The sequence below is a fragment of the Lucilia cuprina genome, chromosome 6 (assembly GCF_022045245.1).
Source record: "Lucilia cuprina isolate Lc7/37 chromosome 6, ASM2204524v1, whole genome shotgun sequence".
NCBI lineage: Eukaryota > Metazoa > Arthropoda > Insecta > Diptera > Calliphoridae > Lucilia > Lucilia cuprina.
Window position 1 is genome coordinate 16,448,982 of NC_060954.1, and position 23,709 is coordinate 16,472,690.

Genomic DNA, 23,709 nt, shown 5'->3' on the forward strand with positions numbered 1-23,709 from the left:
AACTTAACAATTCATTTTTGTTTGTAGATAGAATATATCTCAAGAGTTTTAAGTAAAACAGCTGATTCTCTTGAGATAAATAAATATTGCGAGAGTTACTAAAACAGTAGACCCCTTTTATAATAGGTTTATAAAAAATTGTATTCATGATCCAAGTACAACTTAATTGTTGAATCGGAAATCTTTTACAACAACTTTCCAACGCTATAGCAAGTTTATTTGGAATTGGTGTAGATAAACTATAACTAAAAACGTTTCTTAAGCGTGCTCTATGAGAAACCACTGTAGGTATATCTCCTACATCTTCTATATATAAAATATATATTTTAAAAAGAGACTACAAATGCAAACAATGTTTCATTGCGGTTTCACACAAAATATCGAAACCAAATACAATTACCGCAATCGGGAAAACTGAGAACATTTTATGAATTCGATTAGATTTCTTAGACCGCATAAATTTTGTATTTATTTTTAACTATTAACTAACAAAATAGTAAATATATTTAATACTCTTAAAATTTGATAACTTAATTATTTATAGCTTCTTTTTTTAAAAACAAAATAATATAATAAATTATAAAACTCACTATTTTAGACTTGTTTTATTTGTGACAAACTCTCTGCAACTGATTGTGTCACCCCAATATTTTGACTTGCTAAGAATGATGATGAGGGAGTACATATTAAGTGATCGTGCCGATAGATATTTTGAGTGCAAAATTGTTTTAAACAAATTTATTTAAATAAATTTATATTCTCAATTAATAGGAGAATAATTTTTGCGCATGTAGGTTAGCCCAATGCTAAGATAATAGTATTTTCCTTATCGATCATTAGATCGAAAATATAGAAGACTCTAATTTTTAATCTTTTTACAGAAAATTCTCGATAATTTGTACAGTTTTTTTTTAAATTATACTTTTTATTGAAAATTTTTTATAGTCTAGACTACGGATTATTTTAGTTCAGACTATTGACTATATTATAGGTAATAGTATATATTATAGTTCAGTCCATTTACTATTTTATAGAGCTGATTATGGACTATATTATAGTCCAGATTACGGACTATATTAAAGATCAGATTTTGCACTATATTATAGTCCAGATTATGTATTGTATTATATTCCAGACAATGCATAATAGTTCAAACCATAGACTGTATTACAGTCCAGACTATATTATAGTTCCGACTTTGTATAGCCTATGTAATAGTCCAGACTATGGACTATATAATAGTCCAAACTATGATCTATATAATAGTGCAGACTATGGACTATTCTATAGTCCAAGCTATGGACTACATTATAGTTATGGACTAGGCTGTAGACTATCTTATAATCGAGACAATGGACTATATAATAGTACAGACTATGGACTACTTTATAGTGCAAGCTATGGACTACGTTATAGTCCAGACTATGGACTATATAATAGTCCAGACTATGGACTACGTTATAGTCCAGACTATGGACTATATTATAGTCCAGACTATAGACTATATTATAGTCCAAGCTATGGACTACGTTATAATTCAGACTATGGAATATATTATAACTCATACTATGAACTATATTATAGTTCAGACAATGGACAATATTATATTCCAAGCTATGGACTGTATTACAGTCCTAACTATGGACTGCATTATAGTTCAGATTATGGACTATATAATAGTCCAAGCTATAGACTATTTATAGTCCAGACAATGCACTATATTATATTTCAGACTATAGACTATATTATAGTCCAGACAATAACTTTTTTATTTTTTTCTAAATTAAAGGAAATCAAAATTCCCAAAGAAATGATCAGATCGACAGGTTATATTGAAAATCACTTTATTAAAAAAATTGTTTTTCAAAATCCTCAAAATATTAACTTCTTGATTTAAAACTACCTCAATACGAAATCTACCTTTTTCTTAACTGCTAAAGTCCGAAAATCTAATTTCAGAATTTAAAAATACCATAATATCATAACAATTTGTACGAAACATTTACGATTGTTTTGATTACAAAAATAGAAACAACATGTTACTGCAATTGTTATTATTTTTTGTTATTAGACGTCATAACGAAGTTACAAAACAAAAGAGAAAATGCAACAAACGAAAATACGCACACAAACACATAAAGACGAAGTGTAGAGAAAAAGTATGCACTATGAAATAGAAAAATATGCAGTTAATAGAAAGAGGAAAAAAACCTAACTTATAAGAAAATTTTAATAAAAATGAAAAGCATGGTACATATTCAACACAAAAAAATGTGCTTTAAGAAAATAAATGAATTTTTATTTAATAAAAATTTAATAAATTAACTTACCACTTATCAGCTTAATAAAATTACTTCATAAAATTTAACAATATTTATTTTTATATCGTTATCTTTTTGCACTGTTTAATTTGTTATTTAATAGCACAATTTGTTTAACAATATTAACTAAACTAAAGCAGTGCACTGCTCACTAAACTAATATCATTTATTTAAATTAAAACGTAATTAAGCACTAGTGGTAAATAATTTTTGTTGAGATTTTTTTGGCAGTTTACTTTTTGTTTATAAAAATTTATTAATTTTATAAAACAAATGTGTATATTTTATAATTTGTGCTCAGAAGAACATTTTTTATTAATCATTTTTTACATGAAAATATTTTAAAATCTTTACACATTAGCGTATTTACTTTTATTATTATTGTTTTTCCTTTTTCTTATAAAACCGTTTGTTTTTCCGTTTACCAAAACATACGCCAAGTAACAACAAACACGAACTAAATAAAAAACACGGAACACATAGAAAAACAACAAAATCTTTATTTTTATACACACCAAGGATGGGAATGTTGGTGTTATATATTGGTACTTTTTCAAACCCTAAAGTACTAAAATAAAATTGTTTCTTTTGTGACAACTAACTAACTAATTAACTGACTAACTAACTAACTAAATCGTCAAATTTAGTTCTAATTGAACATTTGATAGATCAAGAATATACATATATTTCTAGAATATACATATATATATGAAAGTACTCTTTCTCCTTCACTTTCATTTTAACAACTTCTGCAGCAGTCCTTATAACTGCCGGTCCACACTAGGAAACTTTTTTTGGGAAACTTTTGATTTTGCATGAGAGAGAATGAGAAGGAATATCATTCATCTCACTCACGGTACGGAGTTTCCCGTACTCGGAAACTTGTTTTGTTTTCTTATTCTTCTCATTCTTACAACAACAAATCAATGCAATTAATACGTAGTTTCTGAAATAAAAGTTTCTATATGTGGACATTTAGGAAAAAGTTTCTCTACGAAAGTTTCCTAGTGTGGACATTTAGGAAACTTCAAAAGAGAATTAAGAAAAAGTTTCCTAGTGTGGACCGGCACTAAGGAAAACGCAAGAATCTTGCATGGTTTATTGCTGATGTTACAGATTGTAAGTTACTATAGTCATCATCAAGTTTAAAGGATATTTGAGATCTAAATTAGTCAATAAAGAATGTAATTCGATAAAAATTAAGGGCGAATTATTAAAAACTTTGTGTTTATTCACATATTTTTGTTAAAAATTATAAAAATTCTCTTATTTTATACTTTATACTGAATTAGGTTAAGAAGGATTATTATACACCGTAGAAAAGATGTATGTCCACTCGGAGACCATTGTGATTCCCTTCAATAAAGTGAAGATTCAGAATACATAGAATCCAAAACACTGCAACGACACAAGAATGAAAATACAGATAATGATGTGTAATATATAATTCCTTTATATATAATAAAGGAAATGCATATTCCTCTATAAAACCCAGTCAAAAAAGCTACTAATTCCCGTGACAAAATCTTGTAGACTGTGAGAGTTAAGTCCCACAATTACCCCCAGTTGGCCATGGAACCTATTCCCTAGCCATTTCAGTCTGAGATTCTGTCTCTACTTCCTCCTTATCTTCGCATAACCTGCAATAGTCTGGTACACTACTGTCCAACTAATTGACAAAGGTTAGCCAGAGCCCTTAGACTGCGTCTGTCCAGTCCTTCAAGTATTTTGGAAGCACCCATATCAAGTGTTGGCCACAGGCCCTTTGATATTTTGCAATCCGATCTACTATTCTACGACTGAATAATGATGTCGCGAATTATTTCGAATATCAACCTATTATAGTGACAACTGGGTGGTTTTACCATTCTTTCCCTGTCATCTAGGAAGTTGGAGCATCCGGACTTAATTTTATCAAAAGTATTAATGGTCTCCACTAGAAAAAAATTTTAGAGTTTTAATGGTCTCCACCAGTATATATTTGAGTTTAAATGGTCTCCACCAGGTTATATCGTGAGTATTTTATGGTCTCCACCAGTTAAAAAGATAACCTTACTCTGAGGTAAAACGAAAGCACGCGTTTAATGAAGACAACGCATAACTTAGAACAGTTATACGAAGTAGTGCATTAAATTATTGCGGGGTGAGAAGTAATTCTGTCGAAAGCCCAGCAACAAGCGGAACCTAATCTTGCTGAATTAATTTAGTGAAAAAAACATATAGGACGGGTTTTTTACTATTGGACTAAACTGCATGTTAGATTAAACTTGGAACAAGTTTAGGCGGACTTTTTTTTTTTTTGTTATGGATTTAAGATCAGTTCTGTTTAGTCAAAACAATAAATTCAGAAAGAAAAAAAGAAATAAATTTATTAATTTTTTTTAATTGTGTTTTCTGACTTATAACTTAAGTTTAATTAGCCAATAACACTGAGTTAAACTAATTTAAGATGAGTTCTGTTTAGTCAAAACCATAAATTCAGAAAGAAGATAATTAGCCAATAACACTGAGTTAAACTTAGATAGTAAATAACGTTACTAATTACTGAAAAACACAAAGTATAAATTAAACTAAGTTTAACTAATGAATGAAGATTATATTTATCAGCAAAACCCACCCTTAAACACAATAATTTCCCGAAATTCAAAATATAAATTATTTTGGTACTTTTGAACATCAAAACGTAAACAAAAAGAATTTTATTTAATGACTTTTCCATCTCTGACAAACAGCAGGAAATGAGGGATAATGGAAAAACGAAAAGAATTACAAAAATAAACGAACTGTTGCATAAAATAGTATTAAATAATTGTACAGAAATATGGTACTAAATGCATATTTAAAAAAAGAATAAAAACGAAATGAATTAAAAATGAAAATAAAGGAAATTGTTTATTGAAGTTCCTTAAAAAAACAAAATAAATATTTAATAGAAAAATGAGTTCCTTTGTCAAATAAAAAAACATGTTTTATATGTTTAAATAAATTATTTATTTGGTCTGCTCCCAATACTGTCAGATATAAATTACAAATATAATACAGAGATTCGCAATTTATTTTACTAACGGAAATTTAGCGGTTGATAACGATAGATTAGTGGAGCTAAATCGGTCCTTTCTTGAGAATTGAGAACAGCAGTGATATTCCTATTTAACAGAAAACTCTTTTTCCAAATGTTTAACATTTACATTTTGAATTAATATCCCGTTTTATTCTTTAGATTATTTTCTAGCCTCAGGTCCTTCAACATTTTTATTTGGAGAATAGCAAATTGTCTTCAGCAAAAGCTACTGGACTTTTTCTCATTTCGCTGTCTGTATTCCCTCTAAAGTTATAATCCGAAATTTTTTATATTTTCATTACAAAATCCATCTCTTTTATAGAACATATTTTCTTGTTTTTTTTTTTTATTACAAACGAAATAGCAAACTTTGCTATTATTTAGCCCTCTATTGTTTTACATAGCTTAAACACAAAAAAATTTACTTCTTGGAACATTTCAAATGAATCTACGTTTTTTTTTAACATAAAAAATCTTATTTTTATTCATAAATGTATTTCTCAATATTTCTCCTTCTGTCCTTTCTAAGGTTTAAACAGCAACTCCAAGATTTGATAACTAACTTCATGTCGTTTCTGATAGATTTTGGTGTGTTTTTGCCAATCGCTTTTAACTTTTTTCCATTTGCCCAAGTGCTGTGCTAACAGCTCCTCCTTAGAGCCATCTTTCAACTCATTATCGTCAGCAACTAGTTCCTCTGATTTATTATATTTTTTGGGCTCCACTGTGGGTGAGGGTATTTTGGGGACATCAGTCTTTTTGGGTTTTGGCATGCTGCATACATCACGCATATCACCTTTGCGTAATTTTGCCAATAATTCCAAACCATTATCTTTGCGTTCTGTGGGTGAAGGTGATCTAGCATCACGATAACTACGTATGCTGGGATTACGTGGTTGATTTGCCATCCATGCCCGACATATAGGATAGAGTGAAGTTTGTTCAGAATATTTGGATAAATCTAAACTACGATCGAAAAGTTTCATAACAAAACTTTCAGCCTGTATTTTTTGTCCGCCTGAACCGCCAGCCTGATGATGTTCTCTCTTTCGTCTTTTACTAGGTGTTAGAAATCCGGCAGAAGGTGACAGCCTATCTGCTGAGCTCTGTATTTTCTTTGGTCTACCACGTTGACGATGTGGTATAATTTGTTGTTGTTCCTCTTCATCTTCCTCCTCTTCCTCATAGTCTTCGGGTATATCGTCCACCTCTTGATTTTGCAAGGAATCATTTAAAGCTCCACGCAATCTGCCTCTGGCGGCCTGTACTTCATTGTTTTCTCTTTTATGAGGTGAGGTTTTCATGCTGTTTTTGTTTTCGGGTTTAAGCTGATAAAATGTTGTATTTATAGAACTTAATAGAGTACAATTTTAATTATTTTTTATTTGAATTTAAAACAACAGAAATGAATTATTTTTTTATGATTTTATTGTTTAAATATATGTTTTAATATATAGAATGAAAACTGAAGCAAATGTCAAAATTTGCATATGAAGTTGGCTGCAGTTTAAGTATAACAGGGTGTCTACAATAGTATTTATTATTGTTCAAGGGTTTCTGGTAGTTAGTAAAATTTACGTTATATTTGAATTTGAAAAAATATATGTATATTTTTAATTTTTTATTATAAAAAGTATATACGACCAAACCCGTCAATATCGTATCCATAAGAAACCTTCTAAAATATAACTTATATTCATTTTAGGTGTGTTTTTTAAAAGTAGCCTATGTCAAATTTTGGAACCCCAGGTAAGCAGTAAGCTGTGTATGGGAATACACAGTTTTGGGGTCATTCGAAAGTAAATCTTATATAAGGGTTATGACCAATAATGGTTCAATTATTCCAAAACTCTGTGCCACCATATATGAGTTTTTTGTATAACATTTTATTCGCATACCAACATTTTTAAAAGATCTACGCAAACAAATGAGGTTTATGATCTTAATATCCCTTTTGGGGCAGGTGAAACTATGAACATTGGTATCCGTTTCAAATCATTTTCAATAGTAATGGAGATTTGATACCTATTGGAACTCAATAAATTATAAACAACTATTTTCAGTTTCAAAAGTAGAATGAGAAATTTTAATTATAAAACGTAAAAACAATTATTTAAAATTCAAATGTTACTAAAAGTAAATTAACAAAGTTCTTTTGTTGATAAGCAAACAATTTGATCTAACATCCCCTCTCAACAAAATATATTTTTAATTAACATTTGAAATTTTGGCAGTGGTAAAGCTTTCGTCAGAAAATCTGCTAACTGTTGATCTGTAGGACAATATAGTACTTGAATAACACCAGTTTCATTAAGGCTTTTGATGTGATGATATTTTACGTCAATGTGTTTTGTTCTAGAACTAAATTTTGCAGATTCAATTATTTTGATGCAGCTCTGGTTATCTTCGTACATAGGAATGGGTGTAGAAACAGAAATTGACATATCTTCAAGCAATTGTTTGATCCATAGTAATTCTTGAGATGCAAACGAAGCTGCTATAAATTCTGCTTCAGTAGACGACAATGCAATTGTTGACTGCTTTTTAGATGTCCAAGAAATAGCATTTAAGCCCAATAAAAATATAAAGCCACTAGTTGATTTTCTATCACCATGATCTCCTGCCCAAGTAGCATCAGTATAACATTTTAATTTAAGATCTGAATTTGCTTTAATAATTAACCGTTTATGAATTGAGGCTTTTAGATATCTCACAATTTTCTTCAATGCTTCCCAATCACACTTTCGGGGGTTTTCAACTCTTCTACACAATATCGAAACAGCTGAAGCTATATCTGGCCTTGAAGTTATAGAAAGATGAAGTAATTTACCAATAATTGATCTATAATTTTCGTTATTTGGTAGCATATTTTCATTATGGGTTATTTTAATAAACTCTGGATCCATGGGAATTGAACTCAGCTTTCCATCTTCTAGTTTAATTTCTTCTATTAATTTGTTTATCTTGTCTTCTTGATGAAGGAGAAAATCTCCATTAGAATTTTGATTTATTTGGATGCCTAAATATGATGATACATTTCCAAGATCTTTGCATTCAAAATATTCATTTAATTGATTATTGATATCATTTATATATAATTCATTTTTGGCACATATTAGTATATCATCCACATATATGAGTAGATATACAATTTCATTGTCAATTTGTTTTTTATATAAACAAGTATCTGCTTTTCCAGCTGTAAAGCCAATTTTCAATAAAATTTGATTTATCTTATCATACCAAGCCTTTGCTGCCTGTTTTAATCCATAAAGAGACTTTTGTAATTTGCAAACGAGATGCTCATTGTCTTCTTTTATATAACCTTCAGGTTGTTCCATGTATATTTCTTCTTGAATATCACCATTCAAAAAAGCTGACCTTACATCTAAGTGTTTAACGGCAAACTTTTTAACTGCACTTACCGCCAAAAGAGTTCTCAACGTAACAAATTTTTCTACTGGAGCAAATGTTTCATCAAAGTCTTCACCAAAAGTTTGTGTATAACCTTTAGCAACTAATCTTGCTTTGTATTTTGGTTTATTGACAATATCACCTTTCTTTTGAAACACCCACTTACATCCAATAATTTTCTTTCCTTTGGGAGGTTGAACCAATTTCCATGTATCTTTATTTTTCAAACAATGAATTTCTTCATTAGCTGCTGCTATCCACAAGTCTTTGTCCGGCTTAGGTAAATTCAACATTTCATTCCAGGAATTAGGAATGACATCATGATCCGTTACTGCACTTTTCGCTATTTCTTTATAACTCTTCTTTGGTTTATTTTTAAGTCGTTCAGATCGTCGAGGATTGGTTTGAGTTACTGACAATTCTTCCAGATCATCTGAAGGAATTTCTTCATAAGTATCTTCAAAGACTTCAACTTCTTCATCTTCAGATTCGAAGTCAGTTTCTTCGTTTTCAATTTCAGTCACATTTTTATTATTTATAATATCTACTAAAACCGTTTCTTCATTTTGTTTATCCTCTTTAACAGGTAAATTGAAATTTTCTACAAATTTTACATCTTTGCTTATTATAATTTTATTACTTCCATTCATCAGAATTCTATATCCTTTACAATTTTCTGCATAACCAACCAAAATACCTTCAATAGAAACGTTATCAAGTTTGCGACGTTTGCATTTTGGTACTTGAGCATAGGCTTTACTTCCATACACTTTTATGTTGCTTATATCAGGTTTTCTGTTGAACCAGATTTCATAAGGAGTTTTGCTAATAGACTTTGAAGGCAACCGGTTTTGAATATAGTTTGCAGCAATTACACATTCAGCCCACAACTTCTTCGGTAAATTTACATCATTAAGCATGGCTCTAATCATTTCAACTAATGTCCGGTTTTTACGTTCCGCAACACCATTTTGTTCAGGACAATAGGGTACCGTAGTTTGTAATATAATACCATTCATTTTTAAAATTTCCTTCATTTCCGAGTTTATAAATTCACCTCCATTATCGCATCGAAGGACTTTTAATTTCTTGCCAGTAAAATTCTGAACTTCTGCTAAAAATTCTTTAAATTTATTGATAACTTCATTTTTCCTTGCCATGACGTATACTTTTGTGTAACGCGAGAAATCGTCGATAAATGTTAAAAAATATCGCTTACCTGTATGCGAACTTACTTGGAATGGTCCACATACGTCTGAGTGCACAAGATCAAGCACTTCATTTGACTGGTAGTTGCTTTCTTTAGGAAATGGCGTTCTTGTTAATTTAGATTTTGCACATACATCACAAACTTTTTCTTCTTGGCAATTTTGTATTTCAATACCATTTGCAAATTTCGCTACCTTATTAATGTCTTTGAAATTACGATGTCCTAATCTTCTATGCCATAAATGAATGCACTCTAATGAATACTGGACATTATACGCTTTATTAATTTCATTCAAAACATACACATTATCTTTAAAAATTCCATCTGCAATTACTTGGTCTCCTTTCATAATTTTGCATATATTTTCTTCAAAAATTATTTTGCAACCTTTCGCAGTCATAGCTTTGACTGACATTAAGCTTCCATTAAGACCCGGAACGTATAACACATTTTGAAGGGAAATTTGATTAATGTTACCTTGTATTACTCCTTCTCCTATACCAATGGAATCGAGAGCCTTACCATCAGCAATATGGACTTTGCTATTATACTTCTTCATGTTCTTAAAAAAATTTAGATCATTTGTCATGTGGATAGAAGCTCCAGAATCGATAACCCAGCCTTTCTTTATTTCACATACATTTAAACAGATCTGCGTTGATGCTACGTGACTGGAATCAGTTTTCTCCTTCTTCAATTTGAAGCAGTCTTTCTTCATATGTCCAAGTTTGTTGCAATGATAACATTTAATTTGTTTTCTGTTCTTGAATTTTGCATGTTGACTCTTCAATGCTTCATTTTCAGCATTATTCACTTGATTATCAGACTCACCTCTTCTTTCAGCTTCATCCAACAACTTTTCTTGCACATCGTGGATACTGTTGTGGAAGCGTGGTATGTCTTTCCGAATATATCGAGGAGTATGATCCCACATTAGAAATTGATGATTGAGTTGAGTGGATCAATGCGATTTCAACGGAAACTGTATAATCAACAACAAGAACGGTTGTTGTTGTAACATCTAAAACTATACAATAATCTAATTGGAGGGAACTACATCAATGTCCAGGCCTAAAAATTGGGCTACTTCAACTGGATGCGTCCATAAATCTATTGGGCAGAGTGAAGTAGGATTGGCTGAGCAGTTGAATATGTGGTGAGTGTCATGAGGGCCCTGACCACATGCAGGACTTTCGTTGGGGACGGCACGGTCTATACGCAACCTTAGGCATTGAACATGTTGCAACATCCCGATCTTAGTTGTGCCAGAACTATTCTTGTTTTCCGCGGCAGGTGTTCTTCCGAGTCTGCTATGGGCGGTGGGAGACCTCCCCCTGATATCCCAGGAGAAACTGATTGGTCAGGTGATGTTATGTGGTAATTTGTAAGCAGTCTGTTACAGACCTTAGGGCGGCATTTTGGCAGCTTTGAATGTTTTTCCACTGGGTATCTCTAAGGGAAATGGAGCAACCACTGACCGACCAATCGTTTTATATGTAGTCAACAAGGTTACAAATAAAACACGATCAGTAGTAACCGTTTCTCTTCAGTAGATAATCCATACTCGTTATCTTTATGCATAATGGAGATCTCGCTTCCCGAAACCATTTCGATATTATGCTAGTGACAAAAAAACTCTATTAGATCTGGAAAAAGTAGTAATACAAATTTTTTTGTTACATGTAAGATGGAACGCTGTTTTTCAGATATCAGAAATCAAGAATTGTTAAATTGAAAGTTTTTTAGAAAATCATTTATAATGTTAAATGGCAACATTATAAATTTACGCTTCTGGCTTCGGAAAAAGTCGAAAAGTCGAAAAAAATCGGAAAGAGTCGAAAAAAGTCGACTTTTGATTAAATGAAAAAAGTCGAAAAGTTGAAAAATCAACTTTTAACTAAATGCAAAAGTCGAAAAGTCGACTTTTCATAAAATGCAAAAAGTCGAAAAGTCGACTTTTCATAAAATGCAAAAGTCGACTTTTCGTTTCAACTATAGAACCCTAAGACTTACTATACCCAATTTCTTAAACATTAACATAAATATACCATCTGGACCTGGAGCTTTTCAATTTGGTGCTAATGTACGCGACTTCACAAGAATTAAAGGAAAAATGTTTGAAATTCACGGGAAGATTCATTGTTCTCTATACTTAAGTTGTTTTAAAATCCCTCATTATACGCCGACACGTACTTGAATCTTTGCTCTAGAGCTAAAACTCCATCGTTAAATATTTCTATATTAAATAATGAACAGATAAGACCTGGTTCACACTGGGAAACTTTAGATTTTTGTGTGTGGGAGAAAAAGAAAGAAATATCAACCATCTCTTTCTCTCACACAGAAAATCAAAAGATTCTCAACAAAAGTTTCCCAGTGTGAACCAGCTTATAACATGTTTAACATTACCAGAAAATAAAACCTACATTTTAATAGAAATAATTTATTAATTAATTTTTATATATTAGCGTGCTACATGGCAGCTTTTACTTTATTTATAGATTTTATTTTTTACTTCTTAATATCGCATTTTAAATTTTAGTTTATTAGGTAAGAGCAGTGTAAACAGCTTGTTTAAATTTAACAAAAAAAATACTTTGTATTTTGTTAACTAAAAATTTTTTCTTCAAATAGATATTAAACACAATGGCTTAAAAATAAGAAATTAAATCGAAAATGAAAGAAAAATAAAAAGAAACTATTCTTTAACTTACAAAGAATGAAACATATTATTAGTAATTAAAAACTAATGAAAACCATGCAAGTAGCGCAAAGAGAAAAAGTGCATCATCATACAATTATAATAATTATAATAAAAATAATATTTAAGCATCATTTAGTTAAATCTTGTACGATTGAAATTTCTCCAACAGAAATTTAAGGAGATCATCTTAAATAAATCATTAAACACACATATTTCACAGAAAGAATTCACATTTCACTCCAGCAGTTTTCAAACTTAAACTATATCCCTAGGAGCACTTAAGAAATGTATGGTATTCGAAACTTGATGGGTAATTTCACTTAAAGTCTCTTTGTGAACACCACCAAACAATATCAGTTCACCATGACCGGGAACCATGGTGGATAGTATAAGTCTTTCGGGAGCTCCGGGTATGACACCATAATTCTTATATTCCAACCATTCTAAATAGGGATCCAATTCGGATAGAGCATGCGACAGATCACATACAAACAGTGAGAGTACATTGCGTTTAATGCGTTTGGGTGAAGGTTCCTTAATGGATTTCTGCTCAGCCATGGCATTACGTCGCGAATTACGCAAAGCGTTCATTTTCTCCTCCATGCGACGTATGCGTTCATTGTGATCTTTCGATAAGGATCTTGGACGGTTTTGTACATTGAAGGCAGCCATACGAAATGGATCTTCGTATAGTTCATCAAATCTTTTAGGCAGTAAAGGTTCATTTTCGCGACATCTTAAGGCGAGATTACGCTGCAGGCGATTAGCCGCTTCTTGATCAAGACCACCTACACCAGCGCCGCCGCCATTACGACCAACAGCAGCTAAAACATCGTTGTCATTACGCGTAGAGGCGGAGCCATTCAGACGTGGTGACGTGGCCAGACCCGAAGTGGAAGGACGATTGTGATTTCTTTCTTCCGGCGAAGTGTGTAGCTCTCTTATGCTGCCACTACGTGGTTGAAAGTTGCTATTTTGATTGTGATTATTAATGAAATTATTATTGCTTGCATTTTGTTGATGCTGATTTAAAATGGCCCTACGCTGAGCAAAGTACTGATCATCCGGTCCTTCACGTGGTACATTACCAGCCCCATTTAAGCGATTATTTTGTAAACGATTGTGATTATGGGCGGGTATTCGTATCACCGGATTAGCATTGCCACCCCCAACTACCGGTCTATTAAGCGGATTATTGTGCTGATTTTGACCACGGGCCGCTAAACGAGGCGCTGGAAGACCGCCACCTACAGGAACTCTAGTTTGTTTCATCAATTGGAAATCTTGAGGCATATTTGGAGTAGGTCCTAAAACTACCAATTTCGAATCTATTTTACAGGCCGGATTACACCACATATGAGAAGCTGAAAACTTTTTATTGCGCACTGGTATCGATTTCCACATCCATAAATCTCTTGTCATATCCAGCATCCAAGCATCTGAATATACACTATTAGGACCACCACAACCACCCACTATAAGTAAATGTTTTTCGTCTAAAACCAATTGAAATTGACCATAACGTGCTGGTGGCTTAATACTTCCCAAAAACAAAGGCTGCCACCAGCGATGCTCTTTCAAATCTAAACACCAAGTTTCATTAGAATTCGAATTGACACCATCGGATATTTGATAGCCACCAAATATAACCATAATATCACCATGAACACTGGCCGAATGTCCAGCAATGGGTGGTGGTCTTGACATGGTCATTACCACAGACCAACGATTTGTCGCCAAGTCATAGTAGTGTAATTCATCGAACAAACACCAAGGCTGGTAGGGAGGATGCAAAGAGGGATAACGCCAACCACCAAACAATACTAGTTGTTCTTTCCACGCCACCATTGAGGCACTGCCTTTCGGCGATGGATACGAACCCATGGACAAGGGACGTTCCCAACGCATTTCCGATAAATCGAAACGCCAAAGATCGTTAAAAGTTGTATCGGATGAAGAGCCGCCACCAAAAATATACATCGAATTACCATGACGTACTGCGGAATGCGAAAAGCGTCCAGCTATTATAGGTGTTGTAGGACTATTGCAAATGCTGCCATTATTAGCCTCGATAGAGGCAGCCGTTTGTTGGGAGAACACCTGCCAACACAAACGAAAATCTTGTAAGCCTTTGTGCAGATTAATTCGCGAACGTCGTATAAGATCTGTAATTGAAGAAAGATTTTCAAATATTAGTTTTAGAGAAGTGAGGAGAGGAAATTATTTCTTTAAATTTGAAATGAAATCGTTCAACAATGTTTTTTATTAGGCCAACGAACTTGGCCACAAAAATTGCACTGGAATGCATTGTCAAACCAAAAACAGAAAAATAAAATCATCTATTTATGAATAAAGTAATTAAAAAATGAAATTGTATTCGATAAACAAGCTAATAAACAAATATATATGCGTGTACATATGGATTATTAAAATCTTGAAGATATTTTAAGAAAAAACAACAATAAGAAACATATTTCTATACCCTACGCCACTATAGTATTATACGTTTGTGCTGATGTTTGTAACATATAAAAATATTGGTCTAATACCCACCTTAAAGTATTCCGATCGATTCAGAATCATTTTTTGAGTCGATTAAGACATGTCCGTCCGTCTGTCCGGCTGGCTGGCTGTCCATGTAAACCTTGTGCGCAAGGTACAGGCCGCAATTTTCAAGATAATTTGATAAAATTTGGACCAAGCATGTTTTTTGGCACAGAGACGAATCCTATTGAAAGTGGTTGAAATCGGTCCATTTCAACCAATACAACCGTACCTCCCGATTTGAACTTTTTATGCCATAATTACGTCAAATATTCTATTATCTCTCTAAAAATTGGTACAAATACTTTTTATATAATTATAAATGACACTGCAGATTTTCGTAACGATTGGCCCTTATTTGACCCTAGCCCCCATACAAACCCCCCTTCAAAAAATGTTTTAAACGTCTAAAATTGACTTGTAACCATTTGTATCGCAATGAAACACAACAAAACTAACTGTTATTTTAAAATATATCCATTTCCTAAATTTTCCGAGGCCCATATTTGACCTATATAAAGCTTCATCTAGAAATTTTGGTTTTTTTTTCAATAAATTGCTTAAATATTTTGGAATAATATTCAACATAAAAGTTTCTACTCATGGTGTAGGGTATTATATGGTCGACCATACCCGACTATAATTGTTTAAATCTACATCATCAACAATATTCACTGTTGACTGAAGAAGACTCCTTATTGTTGCGAAGGAGAGGACGATGAAACAATCTATCATTGCTATTACGTTTCTTCACTAGGAGATCATATTCGAATAGATTTTCTTGGACAACACTACTCATCAAAAAGGTACCTATACTATAGGTATAGTTTCTATCAAATATAAAAAGTTCTGACTCTAAAATAAGCAAAATCTAATCAAAATCGACAGATAGTGAATAAACAATCCTAAAAGCCGTCATAAAGGACCCAAAACTATCGACATAGTTAGGAATTTACTAACAAACTTAAAACTGCGTACATTTTATCCCTGTAATCTATACAAAACTACTTTCTTACTTGTTCATTTTTATTAAAAGAAAGAAATCTATACTTACTTTTCACAATATCCTGCCATCGTTTACATACTAAACTACAATTTTCCAAATCCTTGTAGGGCGGTAAATAGGTTAAAATAAATTCCAACATTTCATCCGGCAACATATTTATATGATACAACAATTTGCCATTGCTCTCGTCTGGACTCTCAGAACCAGCATCACTAGATTCATTATTCATTTGGTCTTCTTCCACTAGCTTGGCAGTTGCATTTTTAGCATCTGTTCCAACGTCTGGATTAGGGACAACATTATTGTGATGCTGCTGCTGCTGTTGCAACGACAATATGGTCTCTGCATTGACCTTGTCATTTGTAGTTGTTGTGGCATTATGACATTGATCCTTAACCTTCATTGTATCATCCATTCTCTGTAATAGTATCGTAGCCTTGTTTGCTTGTAAAATTTGTTGTTATTTCGTATCCTTTTTTTTACAATTACAATTGACCCCCAAAATGCTGGGGTAATAATGAATAAAAAACAAAAATTCTTTCGAATTCCGTAGTCTTTGTTTTTGTCTTCACTGTCAGTGGCTTGCCTCTTCATACACTTTATCAAAGTCTGTTTTTTCTTTTCGTGATGCTTAAATTATTTTTTCTTCAATTTTATCAGGAATTTAATTTCACCCACCTCAATTTTTTATATATTTATTTATTTGTTATTATCCCATACACATTGCCATAATTTTAATAGAATTTTTATTAAATTTTATACAATTTTTTCATTAATTTGTATAGCTATTTTCACAGTTTTTCATTGCTTGTTGCAAATAATTTGACAGTTTGTTTTTTTTTGGAAATTTGTTTTGTTTTTTTTTTCTCTTGCTTCAAGCAAGAGAGTTATAAGTGTTGTCAATTGAGTGTGTTGTTGCAGATTTCAGTGCTTTTCTAAATTGTGAGGAAAATTTAAAGCAGTGATTTTTAAAGTGGCCAGCAATATGAAAATAGCTTTTCCAAATCATTGGCAAAATAATAATTACTTTTGCTGTGAAATCTGTTTAAAAGATCAGCATTATTATGTTAAAGAATGTTTGTCACATCCATACAAGTCTGTGCATAAGTCATCTTCCTTAAATTTTTAAACATTGTAAATTTTTTTCAAACAGAAAATTTTAAGTATTGACAACATTGTTTGTAATTATTTTGTTTTAACAGGGTTACTCATGTATTTTTAAAATACAGTGTTTACAACGCGTCTTCGAAAGCAATGCAAATTGTTTAAAAATATAGAAATTTACATAAAAAAACTATAAAATGATCGTTATTTTTTAAGATTTCGTTATCTTAATTAAGTTTTTTTAATAAGGTTATATTTCATGAAATCAGAATATATCCTGAATAGTTTGAAAAAGATTAGTAAGTCATGTAACTATTTAATTAATGCGTTAGTTTCAAAGGAGAATATACCTACATCCAGAGCCTCCAATTGGAATCGAACTTACGACTTCCGTTCGGACATATTACTACTAACCCTCCAAAGTCACATATTGGAAACTTTTACAATGACAGAAAGTGTTCCAGTGAATATTCTTTAAGCATTCAATTCGTCTAAATACGAATGAATAACTAGTGTATAACGTAAACATGTTCATTCAACTGGTTTCCTTTCTCTAACTTCCCTCCCTTTTTAACACATTCGCATTATTTTGACGATTATCCTCAAGTGGTGCCTATATGATGAAGAGCTTAACACGAGAAGATTACTGGTTGAAATATTTATCAGCTGATAAAGCTCTAATTGCTTTCTGGTTGTTGGAGAAGATTACTGTTTGATATATTTATCAGTTGATAAGGCTCTAATTGCTTTCTGATTGTTGGAGAACATGTTGACCTATTTAGGCTCCACATTAAATTCAATACATTTCGTGATAGCAGGGACTTCTATTTTGTACTTAGGAGGGATGATGAACATATGTTTACATTTAGTTTAGGACAATTCGATTATATGTTGAGATCTTTTAATTTTGGCGCGAATTCATTAAGGTTTTAGTCACATATTGTAATTCAGTCCCCCGAAAATTCAGTTTTAAATGTATTACAAAAACAAATTCCTAACAAATTGCTAACCAATCCTTTCCCATATTCTTAATTAAATAAAAATAAAACACATTTGGCCAAATTTTAGTTACAACTTCTGACGATTCTCTAAGATGTATTTAATTCATATTTGATTTGATTTTTTGGAATTTTCACAAAAAGATTTGAAAAATTGTTATTAAGAATAGTAGCTTATAATTAAGATAAAGTATGTTTATTTTGTTTTAATAAGATTTATGCTAAATACAATTATTAAGAAAAGCATTCATTCATTTTTTGTTTTTTTTGTTAAGCCAATAATATTTATACGTTTATATATTATATGTTTGTTTTACGATAATAGTACACTAAGTTTATTTGTATTGTTGCGGGGGGATAGTAGATGTTGCTTATCACCCCCTTTTATATTCATCATCACTTTAAAAATAGAAAAAAATTAAACAAAAGGATGTCGGACAAAACATCCTTTTGTTGTGTATAGATATTATAAAGAGTAAGTATAAAATTGTTGGTATATTTTACGTTTTTTTTTGTAAGTTTTGTTTGTTTGTTGTTGTTGTTTTAAGTTAATAAAGTTTGTTTGTTATTTTAAATATTTAGAGAGTGTATATTAAATATTTCTAATATAATATGGAGTAGAAGAGTATAATTGTGTGTATTACAACTACAATATTAATTTAATAATCTTGTGGGATGTTGTGTATTTAAAGGTTATTTTTTAGTTTAAATTTTTAAATGCATCTTCAAGTTCCATATGCTGGTATCCAAAAAAAACTTCTCTTACTTTTACTTACTCTACCTTGAGTAATTCAACATCAAAAGTTAAGGTGGCATTTGGTGGGATAACACCAGGATGGCCACGAGAACCATAAGCGTAGTCAGGGGAGCAAATCAACTTGGCACGTTGACCTACAGACAATTGGGCCACGCCCTCATCCCAACCACGAATCACTTCGGACTTGCCGATGGTGAATTTGAAGGGCTTATTACGATCGCGAGACGAATCGAATTTAGTGCCATCATCCAAGGTGCCGGTATAGTGGACAGTAACAACTTGTCCATTCTTGGGATAGGTGCTACCTGTAAATTGTTTTGTTGTACATCATTATAACAATAGGAATTCAATCAAGCACACACATACACAGCCCCACAAAGAAAAAGTACACATATAGAAGAAAAAAAAACATAAGAGAAACATAAAATATAGGTTAGTTTGTCTGTCAATGTTGCAAAAATGCATAAGTTTATCTTTTATATTTATTGCAAATACACCATATTATAGCTTACCATCACCAGGAGCAATTGGCACAATTTGTACACCCATTTTCTAGTTATTTAATTTGCTTTTTAACAGCTTTAAATAATAAATTTTTTTAATCGGCGTTTTACGCGTGCGGTTTTTTTCCGTAAAGAAATAAATTTGGTATAGCAAAAATTGCGAGTCTCGTTTCGGTATCAATATGGCGTTATGGTGTTATATATAAAAGCTGAAAGTTGTAAAATCATTTTCATTACAACGGATAAATTTCATGTTGTAAATGTAGCGATTTTTTCATATAGTAAGCAAAACATTTAATATATGCAACATTATTCTTATAAAATTTAAGGAAAAATATATATTTTTAATAAATATTTGTTAGAAAAGATGTAAATTTGAATTGTATACATTAATTTCCCGCCGAAAATTACTACTTCTTTTTTAAATATATAGATATGTGCTTCTTAAATGTTAGTATTTTGTGTTTTAGTCAAGGAGGTCGTTGGTTCGAATCTCAACAGAGGCACTGGTAAAGGACCGTTAAAGGGGCCCGCTGGAGACCTTGTTTACATATATGTAATAACAGTCACCTTAGAAACCAAATAGTATGAGAATAGTTGAGTTTGAAAGCAAAGTATACTTAATATTCGGGGACCTTATGTGAATTACAGCAATGCTCTTTTAAAAGAAAATAGTCAAATCTTGAAAATATATAGGGGATCGTATTCAATGACTTCTATACAAGTCATAAAAAGGAAGACTAATGCGTCTAGCTTGGTTTCCAAATCTACAATGAACTGTAACAACCGATACCAACTTACATAGATTTAGTCTGTGAATACCAAACATATAGAACTGTACGGATCCACATGGGGCCATAGCGCACTAGCAATCGAACTAACTTATTAACTAAAATTTATTTTTAAAATCAGTACAGTTTAATCGATCGGCATTGGCCCTTTAGGTTACTATGATATGGAATTGGAATGTGAACACGGTATTGTGGAAACGTAATTGTAGCAGTAGTAATGTTGCGGTTCTGTTGCTGTGAACTGCACCTGATTCCTATAAAGCTAAAGGACCAGTTTGGCCAACATACTGAACAAAAGTTGATATCAGAACCTGGATTCTGCTCAACGCAGCTTCTAAATGAGAGGATTTTAAGCTAAATTTCTGTCGTTGATTTGACAGTCTTTGGTAGTGTGAGTCTCGGGTCGATACGGAGCGAACTTTTAATTGAGTTGGAAAAGCAGTACAGTTGTTCTGCTATTGCGTTTCTTAGAAACCATAAAGGTAATGGTGGAATATGGTCTTTTAGAAATGGAAGTGAAGTTTGTCTGATAATAAAGTGATGGTCGTTATTAGCATTCTCGAGCAGCGGGTTTGTTTGTCTAGTTTTAAAATTGAAATACCCTTAGGAATCTTCGATATCATTCTAAATATAGACATGATGAGACAATATCTGAGCCACCCATACAGGCCTCTAGTACTTTCCCTTTTCTCTTTAAATTAACAACAATTTACAATAAAAACTCTTTAATTTATTTTCAAACATTATAAACAAATTATGTATACAATTAAATAATATCAAAAGACAAAATAAAATTAATAATAATGATAATGTAAAAATACTTAAACAAAATTAGGAAATAAAAGTAAATAGTAAGAAAGTAACTTAAAATAAATGTATAACTACTAAAAATGTAAAAAAATAAAAATAAACATATAAAAAACATAAATTCCTAACAGAAGTATTGCACGCTTAAATTAAAATTTAATAATTTCACTTGATTAAGATACTAATTTAAAAAAAAAAAAACAGTTTTAATTTTCAAAAAAATAAACAATTTTTTTGGTTACTTTACCAACTTTAGTTTAAGAATGTTAAAATTCAGTTATTTTATTTTTTTATTATTGTTATTATTATGTATTTATGGGATAGTTAGTAAATTAGTTAAAGAATAAGTTATATACAATATTTATATTTAGTATTTAGTATATAAATAATTGTTATTTTATCTTTAATCATATTTTTAGAGAGAAGTTTATGCTGATAGAGAGAGAGGATTTAATGAGAAGATGTGAAAGATTTTGTAACCGGCATGGAAAATGCAAAATTTTTAGTACTTTTTGATATTTGAAAAATACCGCACGAATTTTTCGGTACTTATAATAACCCATAAACTTTTGATAAATAGCCCACTAGTAGCCAATAAACCTTTTTTAATAGGTTAGTCTATAGTTAAATCTATAACTAAGTCTATAGTTTAGTCTAAACCAAAGTCTATTCCATAGTCTCGTCTATATATGGTCTATACTTTAGTCTATATATTTGTCCACAATATAGTCTTTAACCTAGTTTATAGTATAGTCTATATTCTAGTCTGTAGTCTAGGCTATAGACTAGTCTAAAGTCTAGTCTATAGTCTAGTTTATAGTCTAGTTTATAGTCTAGACTATACTCTCGTCTATAGTCTAGTCTATAGTCTAGTCTATAGTCTAGTCTATAGTCTAGTCTATAGTCTAGTCTATAGTCTAGTCTATAATCTAGTCTATAATCTAGTCTATAGTCTAGTCTATAGTCTAGTCTATAGTCTAGTCTATAGTCTAGTCTTTAGTCTAGTCTATAGTCTAGTCTATAGTCTAGTCTATAGTCTAGTCTTTAGTCTAGTCTATAGTCTAGTCTATAGTCCAGTCTATAGTCTAGTCTATAGTCTAGTCTATAGTCTAGTCTATAGTCTAGTCTATAGTCTAGTCTATAGTCTAGTCTATAGTCTAGTCTATAGTCTAGTCTATAGTCTAGTCTATAGTCTAGTCTATAGTCTAGTCTATAGTCTAGTCTATAGTCTAGTCTATAGTCTAGTCTATAGTCTAGTCTATAGTCTAGTCTATAGTCTAGTCTATAGTCTAGTCTATAGTCTAGTCTATAGTCTAGTCTATAGTCTAGTTTATAGTCTAGTCTATAGTCTAGTCTATAGTCTAGTCTATAGTCTAGTCTATAGTCTAGTCTATAGTCTAGTCTATAGTCTAGTCTATAGTCTAGTCTATAGTCTAGTCTATAGTCTAGTCTATAGTCTAGTCTATAGTCTAGTCTAGTCTATAGTCTAGTCTATAGTCTAGTCTATAGTCTAGTCTATAGTCTAGTCTATAGTCTAGTCTATAGTCTAGTCTATAGTCTAGTCTATAGTCTAGTCTATAGTCTAGTCTATAGTCTAGTCTATAGTCTAGTCTATAGTCTAGTCTATAGTCTAGTCTATAGTCTAGTCTATAGTCTAGTCTATAGTCTAGTCTATAGTCTAGTCTATAGTCTAGTCTATAGTCTAGTCTATAGTCTAGTCTATAGTCTAGTCTATAGTCTAGTCTATAGTCTAGTCTATAGTCTAGTCTATAGTCTAGTCTATAGTCTAGTCTATAGTCTAGTCTATAGTCTAGTCTATAGTCTAGTCTATAGTGTAGTCTATAGTCTAGTCTATAGTCTAGTCTATAGTCTAGTCTATAATCTAGTCTATAGTGTAGTCTATAGTCTAGTCTATAGTCTAGTCTATAGTCTAGTCTATAGTCTAGTCTATAGTCTAGTCTATAATCTAGTCTATAGTCTAGTCTATAGTCTAGTCGATAGTCTAGTCTAAAGTCTAGTCGATAGTCTAGTCTAGTCTATAGTATATAGTGTAGTCGATGGTCTAGTCTATAGTCTAGTCTTTAGTCTGGTTGATGGTCTAGTCCATTGTCTATTCTATAGACTAGTATATAGTCTAGTCTATAGTCTAGGCTATAGCCTAGTCTATAGTCTAGTCTATAGTCTAGTCTATAGTCTAGTCTATAGTCTAGTCTATAGTTTAGTCTATAGTCTGGTCTATAGTCTAGTCTATAGTCTAGTCTATAGTCTAGTCTATAGTCTAGTTTATAGTCTAGTCTATAGTCTAGTCTACAGTCTAGTCTATAGTCTAGTCTATAGTCTAGTCTATAGTCTAGTCTATAGTCTAGTCTATAGTCTAGTCTATAGTCTAGTCTATAGTCTAGTCTATAGTCTAGTCTATAGTCTAGTCTATAGTCTAGTCTATAGTCTAGTATATAGTCTAGTCTATAGTCTAGTCTATAGTCTAGTCT

At 31.6% G+C, this 23,709-nt stretch overlaps 3 protein-coding genes across 3 annotated transcripts; all 3 read right to left on the reverse strand.

Moving 5' to 3' along the window:
* Nucleotides 1-5,302: 5,302 nt before the first annotated feature.
* LOC111677577 (protein lin-37 homolog) lies at nt 5,303-6,848 on the reverse strand. The gene has a single exon (XM_023438727.2). The coding sequence runs from the start codon at nt 6,684-6,686 to the stop codon at nt 5,907-5,909; it is 780 nt and encodes a 259-aa protein (XP_023294495.1). The 5' UTR covers nt 6,687-6,848; the 3' UTR covers nt 5,303-5,906.
* Nucleotides 6,849-12,462: 5,614 nt separating this feature from the next.
* Nucleotides 12,463-17,109, reverse strand: LOC111677572. The gene is made up of 2 exons (XM_023438723.2): nt 16,309-17,109; nt 12,463-14,875 (listed from the first exon to the last, which is right to left on the reverse strand). Exons 1-2 carry the CDS (start codon nt 16,673-16,675, stop codon nt 12,966-12,968), a joined length of 2,277 nt encoding a protein of 758 aa, XP_023294491.2. The 5' UTR covers nt 16,676-17,109; the 3' UTR covers nt 12,463-12,965.
* A 1,956-nt stretch (nt 17,110-19,065) lies between these two features.
* Nucleotides 19,066-19,790, reverse strand: LOC111677571 (peptidyl-prolyl cis-trans isomerase Fkbp12). Its single transcript, XM_023438722.2, has 2 exons — nt 19,632-19,790; nt 19,066-19,424 (listed from the first exon to the last, which is right to left on the reverse strand). Exons 1-2 carry the CDS (start codon nt 19,666-19,668, stop codon nt 19,135-19,137), a joined length of 327 nt encoding a protein of 108 aa, XP_023294490.1. The 5' UTR covers nt 19,669-19,790; the 3' UTR covers nt 19,066-19,134.
* Nucleotides 19,791-23,709: the final 3,919 nt, after the last annotated feature.

Excerpts from the sequence above, each read along its gene's own strand:
- LOC111677577 (XM_023438727.2), bottom strand. The coding sequence starts at position 6,686 with ATGAAAACCTCACCTCATAAAAGAGAAAACAATGAAGTACAGGCCGCC.
- LOC111677572 (XM_023438723.2), bottom strand. The coding sequence starts at position 16,675 with ATGGATGATACAATGAAGGTTAAGGATCAATGTCATAATGCCACAACA. Across the intron at positions 14,876-16,308 it reads ATGGCAGGATATTGTGAAAA|ATCTTATACGACGTTCGCGA; the intron begins GTAAGTATAGAT and ends CTTCAATTACAG.
- LOC111677571 (XM_023438722.2), bottom strand. The coding sequence starts at position 19,668 with ATGGGTGTACAAATTGTGCCAATTGCTCCTGGTGATG. Across the intron at positions 19,425-19,631 it reads GCCAATTGCTCCTGGTGATG|GTAGCACCTATCCCAAGAAT; the intron begins GTAAGCTATAAT and ends AACAATTTACAG.